At 30.8% G+C, this 14,601-nt stretch overlaps 1 protein-coding gene across 1 annotated transcript in view; it reads left to right on the plus strand.

Moving 5' to 3' along the window:
• Window positions 1-14,601, plus strand: part of LOC106472517 (transcription factor IIIB 90 kDa subunit-like) — a gene marked incomplete at its 3' end in the record, with an annotated part of 63,460 nt that overhangs the window by 17,185 nt on the left and 31,674 nt on the right. The window contains exons 4-6 of the mRNA XM_013933172.2: window positions 8,268-8,441; window positions 9,378-9,409; window positions 9,857-9,929. Coding sequence (XP_013788626.1) covers window positions 8,268-8,441; window positions 9,378-9,409; window positions 9,857-9,929 — 279 coding nt within the window. The remainder of the gene's footprint in view (window positions 1-8,267; window positions 8,442-9,377; window positions 9,410-9,856; window positions 9,930-14,601) is intronic.

Raw genomic sequence — 14,601 nt, forward strand, 5'->3', positions numbered from 1 at the left:
ATATATATATGTATGTGTGTATGCACACACACACACACACACACACACACACAAAAAAAAAACATCAAAATGCAACTTCCATAACTAGCTTTAGAATGTACATCATACATCTGAATAAGAGGGATAGAAATAATAATATTACATTTCCTCATGTAAAGTTGCATTTCCTCATGAATTGTTTTTTACTGAATCCATGCAATATGTTCACTTTCATTGGTCATAACTAAAGGAATACTGATGGACCATGCATTCCCAATCGGGAAAGCCAACTAAAAAGATGAAATTACTCAAGCAAAGTTAAATTTCTTAGGAATGCGAATAATTAATATTTCAATCCCTGAATAATAAATGCCTGAACTTATCTTAAAATTGAGAAAAACCTGAGATATAAAAGCAGGGAATGTTTACCCGAAACATTTTTGTATCATAATACTATTCACCTTCTACAGCAAGTTATGGGAAAGCAGTTATTGTATGCTAAATGGAATCCAATAAGTTTAAGCCTAATTAAAGCTATTACACCTGTTATAGGGGAATTCTAAGTGATGGAATTAAACTTCAGCACCCTTGTAACAGCTTCACAAAAACAAGATATAAACATGCTTTCTTTCAGTATATTTAATAATTTTTCCATTTGATAGTTAAGAATTTTAAACAGGTTATTAGTTTATAAACAAATGTTGATTGTTGACCTAATTTGTTGATGAAAATATTTATAGATAACAAAACATTTGATTGGGGGTCCTATTTTTTTTAACACAGTTATCATGAACCATGATACAAAAAAAATAAATTTCCTTTACATTTACAAGTTTTCTTTCCATTTCATCAAATATATATAATTATAGGTATATATATATATATATAGGTATGTAGTAAACCTGTCAAGATATTACTTAATATACTAACATTATTGTGAAAAATTTGCTGTTATTAAATATCTTTTGTGAAAAACAAGTTAAATTTTGTTATAAATTACTTGCTTCAATGAATGAATATGTTAGTTGACTTTATATTAGTGTACTATTTGGATCCACTTTAACATGTCGTAACTGTTATCCCACAACCTACTGAAGAAGGTGAATAACAGAATAATACAAGATGTTAAGGGTTTAAGCTCATCAATGTCATTTGTTGTTATTCTCCCTTGTTTTTTTGTCATTTTTTATTTCTCAGGAAATTCTGAAGCCTAAGATGAGTTTTTGAACTCTTTATTATTCAGATGTAAGACATACATACTTAAAGCTGGTTTCAGAAAGTAAGCTTCTGGTGGTTTCTGAACATGGGTATATGTAATTTAGCCTTTTATTTTTTGCTTATCCTTATTTGCAGTTTATGTTTAACAGTTATGTCGTAATCTTTGACAACTGCTGGATTATGTTAAAACTGTGAATGCTGATACATTTTGATCAAACTGCATATTTACTAGCCTTTAACCAATATAATTTCTGTAGTGATGTGTGATTTAGAGTTTGTATAATTTGTGAATTCTTAGAATTGTGAAATGAATTAAGGACAACCTAAAGAATTTATCCACTAGATGACAATAATTTGAATAATTCAAAACAAGAGTCAAGCATACCCCTATGTTCAAATGGATTCATGATCACTGCCAAATACTGTGCCACATTATAGATCAGAAGAGTGGGTATTAAGTTAAAATTAAACCAACGTTCTTGGCCCTTTGTACCAACAGAAATACCAGCATTGTATGGAAACAAAATCAACAGAGTATGACTTCATCAAGATAAAACATTCAGTTATGTCTCCTGTTCAACCATTACATACCTCAAGCAGCTGGAAGATGAAGTAGGTATTCATGCTATTCCATATGAAGACATCTGTTGAGTCTCTACTCACTGCTTGTGGATTTCTGTACATTCAAATTGTTTAAATGGGTGCTGGGAAATTGTTGTCTTAATAAACTGGATTGATTTTTGAAAGCAAGTAGGGAGAAGTTGTGTGCTTTGGATGTGACATCCTCATAAGGGAACCCTTTAAAATAGAAAATATGCTGCATAGCTATTGTCAAGATGTACGAGTTTCAGATGGGGCTTTACCTAGCATCATGACATGGAATGTTATGATGTACAGAGACTCTAAAATTGTTTAAATATAAGATAATTGGCAGTTTACAAAAATCTTTTGTTGAACTTTGTGTAAAAGGAGACTGAAGCCTACTTTTGTTTTTATGAACCTTCCATTTATTTTTCTATTTGTTATTGAGACCTTATTGTATTTTAAATAATTTTAGCTCAAACGTCAGTGTTACATATTTTTGAACCTGATATTTTTTGCCAGTTGCCAAGAAACTTGTTATATAACACATTTTATCATTAGCTACTAAAAATTCACTACAAATGATATAACTGTCAAAGGAGCCATTGTTGTAACCGAAAGAGCCAGTAATTTCACTTTTCCATAACTAATACATCTGTATTATGATATGTTAAGAACATTTTTCTAAATTTCATGTAGTCTGTGTTGACTAGATGTCACAATACCATAAACATAAAATAATATTTTTACACATTTGGAAGATGCACGTTGTAAACTTTATTCTCAATTCTCAAGTTAATGTGTTTACATTTCTGTATAGACCTCAGAAACTTATTCTATTCAAACAGGTGCTACAGCAATTTATACTGACTGGCTTAGGATGGTTAGAATTGTGGTTGGAGTATATAATCTAAGGAATGTGGGATGCCACACTCAGGCTTTATGAAAGTTGGGTATTTTCCATGAATCTGTATCTTATTTTGCCACTTTTGGTTTGCATGTTAGGTATTTAATTTTTTTCTTGATCCTGCTTTCAGCTTCATTAGCCAGACAACATTCATTTATATTAAAGCTAGCTATTAAGCTGGAAACATACACAGTTTTGTGAATAAAGATTTTGTTGTCATTCACTTAGGTTTAGTTGTTATCCTTAGTTGTCTGTGTTTGATGTACTTTTTGTTTAACAGTCCTGAACTTGTATTTTGCAGATACTTTTATTTACCTGACAGATATTGGTGTACCTGACTGCCACACCACTTTGAGCCCTGCTTGTGTCAACCTGTCCAAGACAGCCTGAAATTAGATATATAGAAAGATTCTAGATATTTTACAGTTGGTAGCAAGTCTTAATTATCTAATGTTTCCCTTTCGGGCAGCTCAAATTATCTATATAACCTGTCTTGGATTGTTGTACAGTTATGTACTAGATGGACTGTTGGCTTTCAGGTTGTCTTAGTGTCTTTTGGTGGCTTGGTTGAGAGTATTATCTAAATGTTATTGGTACTTCCTATACCTTCCTGCCACTGTTTACTGAGCACATGGACTTTATAGATTATGTAATTACTGTCCAGCTCATGTTTAAATAGAACTAGATGAATTGATTCTTAAATATTTCAGGAGTAATAATTGCTCTAAATCTTTAAAAATCTTTTTATTAGTGAACAGCAGCTCACATCTTCTTAAGATAAGACATTTTATCATTAACTAGTACAATCACCAACTTATCTACCTTAAGCTACTAATACATTCACTATATATTAGTGAGACTAATGATTTGTTTATATTTTTTAAGCCAAGATAATATTTTTTTACATCTTAGTCCAGGCCTTGACAAGTCGCATGCACCAGGTTGCCATGGCAACTAAAAAATTCATCATTGCACCTAGTATTTTCTCCCATTTTATTCATGTGTAGGGCTGTGCTAAAGAGAACTTGAATGTAGAACAGTTCTGGACTCTTGGAACTATTTTAGCATTCTTTGAGTCCTAAATCAAACTTTGTTTCTAGGATTTTAATGGGAGATTCAGCAGTTTTTCATGTGTTTTCAAGAATGAAGCACTGTAGTTGCACAACATGTTACTAATTTTTTGCAATTTTGTTTTTCTTCTTTCTCTCAATTCATTCAGTTAGTGTGATTATCTGTGCTGGTCTGGGAAAAGCAAAAAATTGCAGATCACAGAAACAGTGGATAATCGAGACACTAGTGTGTCTCACTAATTAACCCATAAGTTTAACCTAAATAAAGTTCTTCAATATATTTAAGTTCCTTGTTTTAAATTATAGTCTTTTTCTGTCATTTAATCACATTATCATGAAAAATTATAAAAGTTGTCATAATCATAAAAGCCAAGTGTCGGTCAGTCAGTTAGTCATACACGATTTCTCCAAATTTCGTGAGTTACAAGAGTCCAATTCCACTATTTCTCCTCAAATACTTCTTCTTCTTTTGATCACCTATCCCAATTTTAGTTTAATTTAATTGTTAACATAGGCATAATTAGCTCCTAAATTTTGGCACGTTTTCTGCTATAGACACAGAAGTGCATTTGCATCCTATCAATGCCTGTGAAAAAATATCAGTGCTAGTCTGGGAAAAGCAAAAAATTGCAGATCACAGAAACAGTGGGTAATCGAGGCATTAGTGTATCCCACTCATTGTAAACTGTGTGATCTGGTAAAGGGTGCTAACTCGAAATGTCATCTATCTTCAAATAAAAATATATAGAAACTTGGCAATTGTCCAATCTATTATTTAATTTTGATATTTTCGTCACCTATGCGATTTTTAGCTGTATTTGTCTTTTTAACCAAATAAAGTTAACTAAGCTATAAATATTTTGTATTGTTGTTTTAACAACTAAAAATAACAAGCTAGGCTTGAGCCAGTCGACTTACAATTTGAATGCACATCAGACTCTGCACATGAAAACCCCGATATATCATGCAACACCTGAACTTTTGCAACCAAAATTAATTTCTGAGTGACAATTTCTCCAAAATATGTAAATTATTGTCTAGAATTGAAATGGCTCAATTATTTTGAGGAAATTGGAAAAATCACTGATAACAGATGCAGGTAATCAAGGCACTAGTGTTGCCCCCATTTCCCGGTACAAACAGTAGTGAAGTTAGGTTAAGCACACCTGGCACCTGAGTCTTTTGGCTGGTTCCTAGATCGGAAAATATTTGTTGAGGCCTGTCTTAGCCCATCATTTACAAGTTCTTTTGTTAGTCATATACGTGTTTATTTAAAGATTTTGGTAGCTCATATTTGTTGTTTTTGTTCTTACTCCCTGGAGTACATTAAATTGTAATTAACTCTCATATGTATAATGAACTTGGATATTTGAAGAGGATTGACAAATTTTAGCCAATATTTTTAAGTTCCTCTCTTCTCTAAGTGGATCTTTCATACATTTGTGATGCAAAGCACATAAACTGCAGATATTCTATTTTTCCACACTCCTCTTAGTTTTCTCCATTTTGGATTCCATATGTGAGGAGTGTAAAAATAGTATTTTGGATCTATCTTTTGTCTCAGACTCTCTTACAAGTCACTGGCCATGAGGACTTTAATTTAATACCAGAACTCATCAGTTAGGCTGAATGATGAAGAATAAAAGTTTGTCTAAAATGTTATTTATATCTGCTGTATAACACTTTAAAAAACTACTGTTTAAACAGTTCACAATGTTATTTCTGCTTTTGGCATTTAAACCGTAAAGTGTAGTATCTCTTGCACCTTGACTACCAGCTCTTCACACAAAACTTGTTTTTACTTGTTGGTGTGAAACTTAAAAAATCTACTTATATCAGGCATCTGAAAATTAGCTGCATCATTTCTTGCATTTGTATTCCTTAAATTAAAACTATTTTTAGGGTTTGTAAAATGATACTTTTTTTTGTTCTCTAGGTTTCCATTGTTCTTCTTCATAATAAACTACGTAATGGAGTTTCTTTCATTTAGATTATAATAAAGTAAAATACTATACTTTGAATCTTGTGTTTAGATAATAAAATTGAATGGATTTACTCAACACTAGCAAGAGAGTGACAATTAATAAAAAGAACAGTGTGTGATTTGACAAAAGTCATCATGTACATTGTATATTCATAACTTCATACTAACATTGTTCTAAACAATGTGTTCAAAAACAGAATGTAATATGTTTGTGTAATGAAATTGTAGAGTATAATATTCCAGGATTTTTGCATTGAAAGAGATTTTAAACCAAAAATTAAAGCTAACAATTATCCCACATATATGAATTTGTTAAATGATGACTGTCAGTTATACATATATCTGTTTTCTAAAGACAGAACAAAAAAGTAATTTTGTTTTATCACCAGGCAAGTACAATTTTGGCTTCTGCATATGTGGCTGCCATGTATATAAAATCTGAAAGTTCTGTACATGTTGAAAGTACATTTACAATGGTACAAGTATCATTAGTCATTATTGTTCATTATTAAGCATAGATTTGAGCACATACACACCTGGGGTTGTGATTTCAAATTAAAAGGGAACAAAAGCCAGACCACTGGGATTCAAACTTGAAGGTGTTGTTGGAATAGAAACCAATGCACTATTTTCTTGTATTGAAACCTGTATTTTGATGGGAACAGAGATCAGGAGAATGAGTTTGAATCTTATGAAATGGAATTTAGCATAAATTAGGTCTATGAGAGTGAAAGTTATAAACTGAAATGAACAAGAGTTTGGTCACATGGGTTGGAACTTATTACTTATGTGAAAAACTAGTTTACTGGTGTTGAAGTGTGCAGGTTAGATATTGACAGAATCAGCGCTTTTGGGTTGAGATATGCATATTAGATGGAAACAGGTTGTAAGAGTTAAAATGTGTAAAATAAAAGGGGAAAAGAAGCCAGACTAATGAGGTTTAAACTAGTAGAACAGAACCTTTGACACAGGTCAAAGTTTAGATAGGAACCAAAATATAGCCACTAGGGCTGAAAATTATAGTTTAACCATATTGGATAAGGAGTGTTGACTGCAATTACAAACTTTGATAGTGTGGCAAACTTTGACTGAAATGTACAGATCTGTCATACACAGAATATCAAATTTGTTATTTCTACCAAAGATATGTTTGTGAATCAGTGATGTCACTCTGACTTAGACTTACAAGTTAGAGTGCAAGATGATTTTTATGTGAAGAATGAAAATACTTTTGTCAGTCGTACAGTTTGAACATTGCATCTGCTTAATCTCCAGAACTTCTGAAATGCATATCTACAGTTGTTTTTCAGTATCCTTGTATATCATATCTGGTACTTACTCTCCTCTGCCATGAACTGTTGCTAAGTCAGTAATGTAGACCAAAATGAATAGTTGATAACTCTGACATCAAATACATGATACCATATTAACCGGCAGCCTGTAAAAGGTTGTGGTATGTGCACTTTAACCTCCACCTGTGTATATAGGTTACCTGGGAATAGAAATCAGGTTACTATTTAATAACAAAAGTATGTTGTTTCATGAAAATACCCACACAAATTATTTAACTGGACTGCTGAAAGAGAAAGAAAACTACATACAAGTAGTAGAATTTTATCACTTAGGTGTACTTGAGTTAAGAATTGCAGGTTTGTTGGTTGAAGTTTATAACTAAAACACTGAGTTATGTTGCTTCTAAACACAAATTTTGTGGCCCCTAAGTTGTTATTGTAATGTTTTAAAGTTGTTAACATAATATATTTGTTATTTAGTTCTATGCAAACATTTTAACAGCCATAGTAAGGTTAGCCAATTAAATAAAAAATAGTTACTCAACAGTTGTAATTAATATTGTGGGAATGTGTATTATGTATATGTTTATAAACTCTGGAAATGTAGGAAGATAAACATTTTGGTTTGATTTTAGTAATAGGGCCTTGAATAGACTACTTAGGGGGTTCATGAAGACGATGTGCATGTAAAAATATGCTCATTAATATTAGAGGTTAAGAATAGTAAAACTATAACTGAATACTGCAGCACAAGGAAATTAATGTACATACACATGAACAGTTTAATATTCTTGCATGATACTAAACACTGATATTAAAATACACTTAAAACTACCAAAATTCATTTTCTTAAGAGTTCAAATTTTATTACAGTTTTTGAGGAGATATAGTTAGTCGTATTTTATAATTTGCATGATAAAAATACATAACTTTGGAATAATGAAATGTGTGAAATTTATACTCTGTCCTTTTAAATCAAAAACAATCTAACAAAAATTGTCTTAAACAAGGTTACGTTTAGCTCTGTCATAGAAATAACACAAAAGTGTTGGTCGTGCAAAATATAGTCTAAAGTCATTTGAATTTTTTTAACAGAATGCTAATTTAGCAGGTTAAACATTATTTGTATTTGAAATATAAATATTTATGAATATGTGTTTACATCTGGTAAAACTTTAAAGTACTTTGCTTTTTAGCACATTAATTGATTGTATAACTGTTCTTCTTTATCTTAGCTCGAAGAAAAATAGTGCAAGTTGCTGAGCAGCTGCGTTTAAATCAACATTGCATCGATACTGCCTACAACTTTTACAAGATGGCTCTTTCACGCCATATGACAAGAGGAAGAAAACAATCCCATTTAATTGCTGCATGTATATACATGGTTTGCAGAATCGAAGGCACTCCACGTATCCTTTTATGGCATTACTACTGTATATAAAATATTCATATATAAATTGGTAACATGTCAGTGTGGTTGAAAAAGAGAGCAATTTAATTTCCTATTATTATGTACCTATTTTTGGCACCAACTACCTAAAAAAAATCCTATTGAATTGGAAAGATGTTTAAAGAACAGATACCTACTTAATTTGGTCAATTGGTATAAAATTGATCATTTTACTCAACAAAATGTTGCTAAGTTACAAATCAGGGAGATTTAAGTAGCTTCTCTTTATGAAATTACTCAGTCTGTCCTTCGTCTTTGTTAGAGATGGAATTTTCAAGCATTTTGCTGTTATTTCTTCAAACAAAATTTCCTCCAACTTATTAGAATTCAGTTCACATTAAAAGTTATAAATATTAAATCTCATGTTTATTCTTAGTCAAATTTAGTTATATCTTTAACATTATGGATTCATTGTTTTTATGCTTTATATTTTAAAAAGAAACTAATTTAATTGCTGTTAAATATGATGTCCCAAAGTTTAAGTATACATACACTCAGTTCTTTTTCCACACACATTACATTCAGTCAACTACTTTACCCAAGTCTTAAAGATTTATAATTTAAGATGATGATCTGTTTCAGTAGTTAAATATGTTTGTTTAATGTACTAATGCTCAGAAAGGTTTAAGAAAGACAATGATACGCATCTTCTTACTTTTTAGTACTAATTTCACTTCTTGCAACATTATGTCAATAGAGAAAGAGTTACAAGCTTTTTGTTATGGAACTTAGTTAGAGACTTAATGTTATAGAAGTTAAGAGTAATATACTATATAAAGTGATCTAGATAGAGAGAATAAAAAGTGTTGTATTTATCAAATATAAATTTAACAATCTTGTGAACTATGAATTTTTATTTTTTCTGTTGCTGCATTATTCTTAACTTACAGTATAGATATGCTTCTGGATTTGAGTGATGTTCTGCAAGTAAGAAACTAAAGTTATATTTATATAATGATAACATTTTATTACTATATTTAAAATATGGGGTTTTTTCTATTTTGTATAACATCTGTTACTACATATTTGTACATTGTGTTTTTCAGTGTAGGTAGTGGTTAATTCCACCTAAACTACTAGAGACTCGCATTTTAAGTGATAATTCATACTGTGAGTATTGTTCCTGTTTTGCCGTTAAATGAAAACTAAAATTGTCAATGACTGGATAGGCATCTGTTTAATTTATGAAAATAATAAGATGAGAAAACCTTGTGGTTTATCCTGATTTTACTGAAGTTGTGTATTTTTAAAGATTTGAGATAAATACTTTTTAGTGTGTATTTGTTTATATTCGTTCTTTGCTGGACATTAGTTGTGTTATGTAATTTGACTAATATGCTTTAATGTCTCAGATTACCAATACTTTTTGTTTAGGTCAACGTCTACGAACTGGGAAAAACCTACTTAAGAATTTCATCAGCATTGTGCATCAATATTCCAGCCATTGGTGAGTTTGTTCTAGTACATATTTTTTACCGTAAATATATGACTTTGCCTACATAGATATTTGCATCAAAGATAAGGAGAAAATTATCAGAATAATTAATGGGGTTAATTCATTTTTATAAAAAAGTTTTTAAGTTTCTAAGTATGAAATACTTGCATGAAAAACACTTGATAGTCTGTAAAATTGTTGCAAATCTGTATCTTTGGTGCTTGCTTAGAATTATAAAAAATAATAGAAACAACCTTAAACGGTTGCCTGGAAACTAATTGCAACCATAATTTCTAATTAATATATGTAATTCATTTTTAAAAATATTAAAGTTTTATTTTTTGTATTAGTCATAATCTTGCATTTGGACAAGTGACAATAAAGATGGTAACTGATTTTTTTTAGGAGGTTTATAAATCAGAAGCTCACTTATCATCATATTTAAAATATCACTCTATTAATACAGATGTGCATTGTAAATTGCTTAAAGTTCAATAGAAATGGTAGTATTTGAACTTAAATTTGACCAATTCATATAATTTTTACAATATTTTATTCAAAAACTTTATAATTTTGTTTTCACTTGTATCTTTGAGAAAAGTTTTAAGGTAAGCTTAAGAGCAAAACTATGATGCTATTAAATTATAAGGTACATTTTATTACCGTGATGGTATTTTTTTTAAAGCTAAAATATGGTTGCAAGATCATTATGGCTATTTGTGTCTCTTGGTAAAAGGATAAACAACTTAATTAACACATTGTTACTATAAGAACTTTATGTTTTTCCCTGTTACAACAGTCAGTGTAAAGAAATGACTAAAAATTGGAAGAAGTCACTCATTTCTGTGCAAAATAAACAGAAAACCTCAACAGTTATTAGTGGGGGTTAATTGCAGTATTGATTGTATGTAAGGTTACTTTTTTGTATGACTATTATGTTATTAGCAGTCATACAACTATAAAAGTCGTGAATCCATAAGCAATTTTGTGCATAAATATTTTAGAAAATGTTTAAAAAGCCAATGGGGTACATATACAGACTGGTAGAGACCATTGATCTATAGCTGTTTTAAAAGAAATAATAATAGGACAATATTTAGGCACATTTAAATTTGCCTAAATACTTCTGTAAGGTAGACCTTCCTTTTTCTGTTTGTTTAGATGTTATTCCAAGCTTTTTCTTGAACACTTCTGAAAGGTAGAGTTCAAGAAATGTTTGTTTAGATGTTATCCAAGCTTTTTTTTGAACACTTCCGAAAGGTAGAATTCAAGAAATGTTTGTTTAGATGTTATCCAAGATTTTTCTTGAACACTTACGAAAGGTATATCTTCCTTTTATTGTTTGTTTAGATGTTATCCAAGATTTTTCTTGAACACTTACGAAAGGTAGATCTTCCTTTTATTGTTTGTTTAGATGTTATTCAAGATTTTTCTTGAACACTTACGAAAGGTAGATCTTCCTTTTATTGTTTGTTTAGATGTTATCCAAGATTTTTCTTGAACACTTTCAAAAGGTATATCTTCCTCTTCTATTTGCTTACATTTGTCCAATATTTTTTCTCAAGGCAATCTATTCTAAAGATAAAAACAACTATTTTATTAATTACTAAAAAGAACAATCAATAATAACGGACAATTTGAACTTCTAGGTTTTAATTCACTCATAGGTTTAACTTCAATGGTAGCACATTCATCTTGTAGGTTTCCCAATGATAATGATAGAACTTTAGAAAGACTATTTAGAATTCTTCCCGGGCCATACATTGATATGGAAAAACTCAGAAATGGGCACAGTAATGCTTAATTTTATATGATTGCTAGCAATACAATTGGTTTAGAGTTCTTAGTGTCTGCTTTCATGATGGAAGACATATTTATATATTCTTTAACTTCCATAGTTGTCTATCCAATAACCCCATAAAATATAGGGCTCCTCTAGCTCTTTATAAACTAATATTGTTTATGTATATACTCTCAGGTCTGATGTTGTGAAAATAGTTACCCTCTGAGGTAAAAAATCTTTGGATATAAAAATGATAAAGTCCCTCTCCAGTTTAGGGTGCATTATGAGTGAATACAATGATGTTACAAACTCCAATTTCAGTAGTAGTATTTGAAACCATGTGATTTTTGTGCCTAGTTCTGAATTTTTTTACATAATTCTCTGTGCCTTACTCTCAACTTTAAGACCATTCTTAAGTAACTATTTCTGAAATTAAAACTTACTGAACTAAAAACGTCTCTCAGAAACTTGTACAGTGTGGTACTTTTGATGTACTCTGTCCATCATGGTTAAAGTAATTATAATGTTTAATTCATTAAAATGTTCTTTTCTTCTACTCTGATAAAGTAGTGGAGCCTTGCAAACAAAATGTGAAAGGATGTAACAGAAACTGGTATGCTAAACTCTTAAAATAGAAAGCCAATTTGTTCATAGCTCTACTTTTTTTCCTCACGTAAAATACAGGTGTTTCTAGTTATTATATGAACTATAAATTCATCACGTGGGATATGAATTTATTGAACGCTATTCATGTGACTAAACTTGTATGCTCTGTATAATTTAATGTATCCTTCTTTAAAACAAAATTATGTTTTATGTATTAAACTGTATTTGTTTTAAAGAACCTTCCACATTTTTTTTGTTTAAAAATTTAGTTTTTAAAATACTCCTTCACTAACTATCATTAATAAGTGATATTACTTTCTTGAAAAAATTTATATGTAATAATTGTCATTTTAACTTAATTGTTATGTGGAAAAAAATCAAATCTAAGAAACAGTTGTTTTTTTAAAATACAATTTAAAGGAATTTTGGACTTGAAAGATTTTGCAGTAATTTGGTAAATTTAATTTCAGATGCTACTACAATATACTTAAGTTTTTATGAAATTCTTCCTTTCTGGATTTATGGTGCAAAAGGAATTTCAATAATATTTCCTATTATCAGTTATTCTTGAAGGAAGTTTATTGTAAACAGACTACTATTAATTACATTAAGTCTCTTTTTGGTAATTTTTCTACCAATTATTGTGAGAAAAGCATGATGAAAGTTATTTTTTGGAAAGAGTCAGATTTCGTTGATTTGTAGAATCATTTTGCTCAGCATGCTATTCTTTATATGTTTTTCTTCTGGCAAATTTCTGTGACTAAAATACTTTACAAACTAATGTTGTTCAGAAGGATGATAGATTTCATTGCTGGTAATATACTGTCTTAGTTTGCTTATGTCCCTTAAATACTTAAATGGGTTATTTAGTAGGAAGTGAGAGGTTGAAACATAATAATAATTATAATAACAAGTTTATTACATAAAATGTTTACACCACAAAATAATTAATTTAAGAAAAAAAAAGATACAAGTTGGAACTTTCACCAGTGTAGTCCCAATACTAAATATAAACACTCACTGACCTTGCCATACTACAGTCTCCGAATCAGAATATGCATGTTCTCTTTCAAAATTGGCAATTTCCATATCTAACCTCTGAAGTGTATGGTGTGAATCAATTGGGAAATGATAAAAAGCAGAGATTGCAGCCTGTAATTGAAGTGTGGGTTTGCTAATTATGTACATTGTAGACCATTTATGCAATTTTAGACATATGGTAAGTCTCCATCAGTAATTCTTCAGTATTTTTCTAGTACAGTAAACAAAAAATAAATAAATTTAGAAAGTCTTGTCTTTTCTGGTGTAAGTTACATCAACATCCACCTTACAAAAATGGGTGCATAGCTTGAGTGACAATAGGATACCTTTAAATGTATATAATTTTGTATGCATATTTGACTACCAAATCATAACTCAAGAATGCATAGATGTTCCATAAAAGATTAGTTCTGGTATCTGACCACCTTGCACACCAGTTCCATTTGTGCTGTCTGAAGAACACTGAAACTGAAATGTAACATTACCAACAGTGACTTCACTTAAACCTTCTTGACCAAAATAGCTTAACTCTGCTCCATCCAGTATTACACATGCAGTGTAGAAGGTGTCTGATTCAATTTGAATTGGATGTTGAAAATAAACATGAAATGTGTTACTAGAGCCATCAGAGAAGAACTTGGTATTATTTTCAGCTAGAACTTTACCCATCCTTTTTAGCTCAATTTTTGCTGTGTAGTCAGAGGCACCATTACTTGAACCATACAGTCCAAAGCCGACAATGAAAATACGTTTGTCAACACAAAACTGAATGCTGTCACAACGGCCTCGATATCTCCACTGGTTACTCCTGTAGGCCGAAGACTGAAACCGATGACATACCTGTGACTTGAGTCCTGTCCTAGGTCGAGTTGGAAAATTCAGAATTGGCTTGTTCTTGGCTGTAAAGTGGATAAAAATATCAGTGGTTTCCTGTAAAGTAAGTATCTTAGATTGGGCAGGGCCATTGGCAAATTCTTCCAAAGCCATCCCTGGGATGCGAACTAAATAGAGAGCCCTACCTAATACTTTTCTCATGTTTTCAGGAGTTGGTTCAATTTCTTTTCTCAAACACTCTGCAGTTGCCCATTTCAGTATCGCTTTAAACAGAATTGTTTCTTTTACATTCAATGTTTCCCTAGAAAGGATAGTTTCCAGAGAACTGTACTCAATGTCTGCAAACCCTTCTGAAGTCACAGCTAGCTCTGCTTGAGCATCAATCACCTCCCAGCACCTTTGCATCAAGTCAGGCTCCTA

This window comes from Limulus polyphemus, unplaced genomic scaffold (genome assembly GCF_000517525.1).
Source record: "Limulus polyphemus unplaced genomic scaffold, Limulus_polyphemus-2.1.2 Scaffold5397, whole genome shotgun sequence".
Taxonomy (NCBI): Eukaryota; Metazoa; Arthropoda; class Merostomata; order Xiphosura; family Limulidae; genus Limulus; species Limulus polyphemus.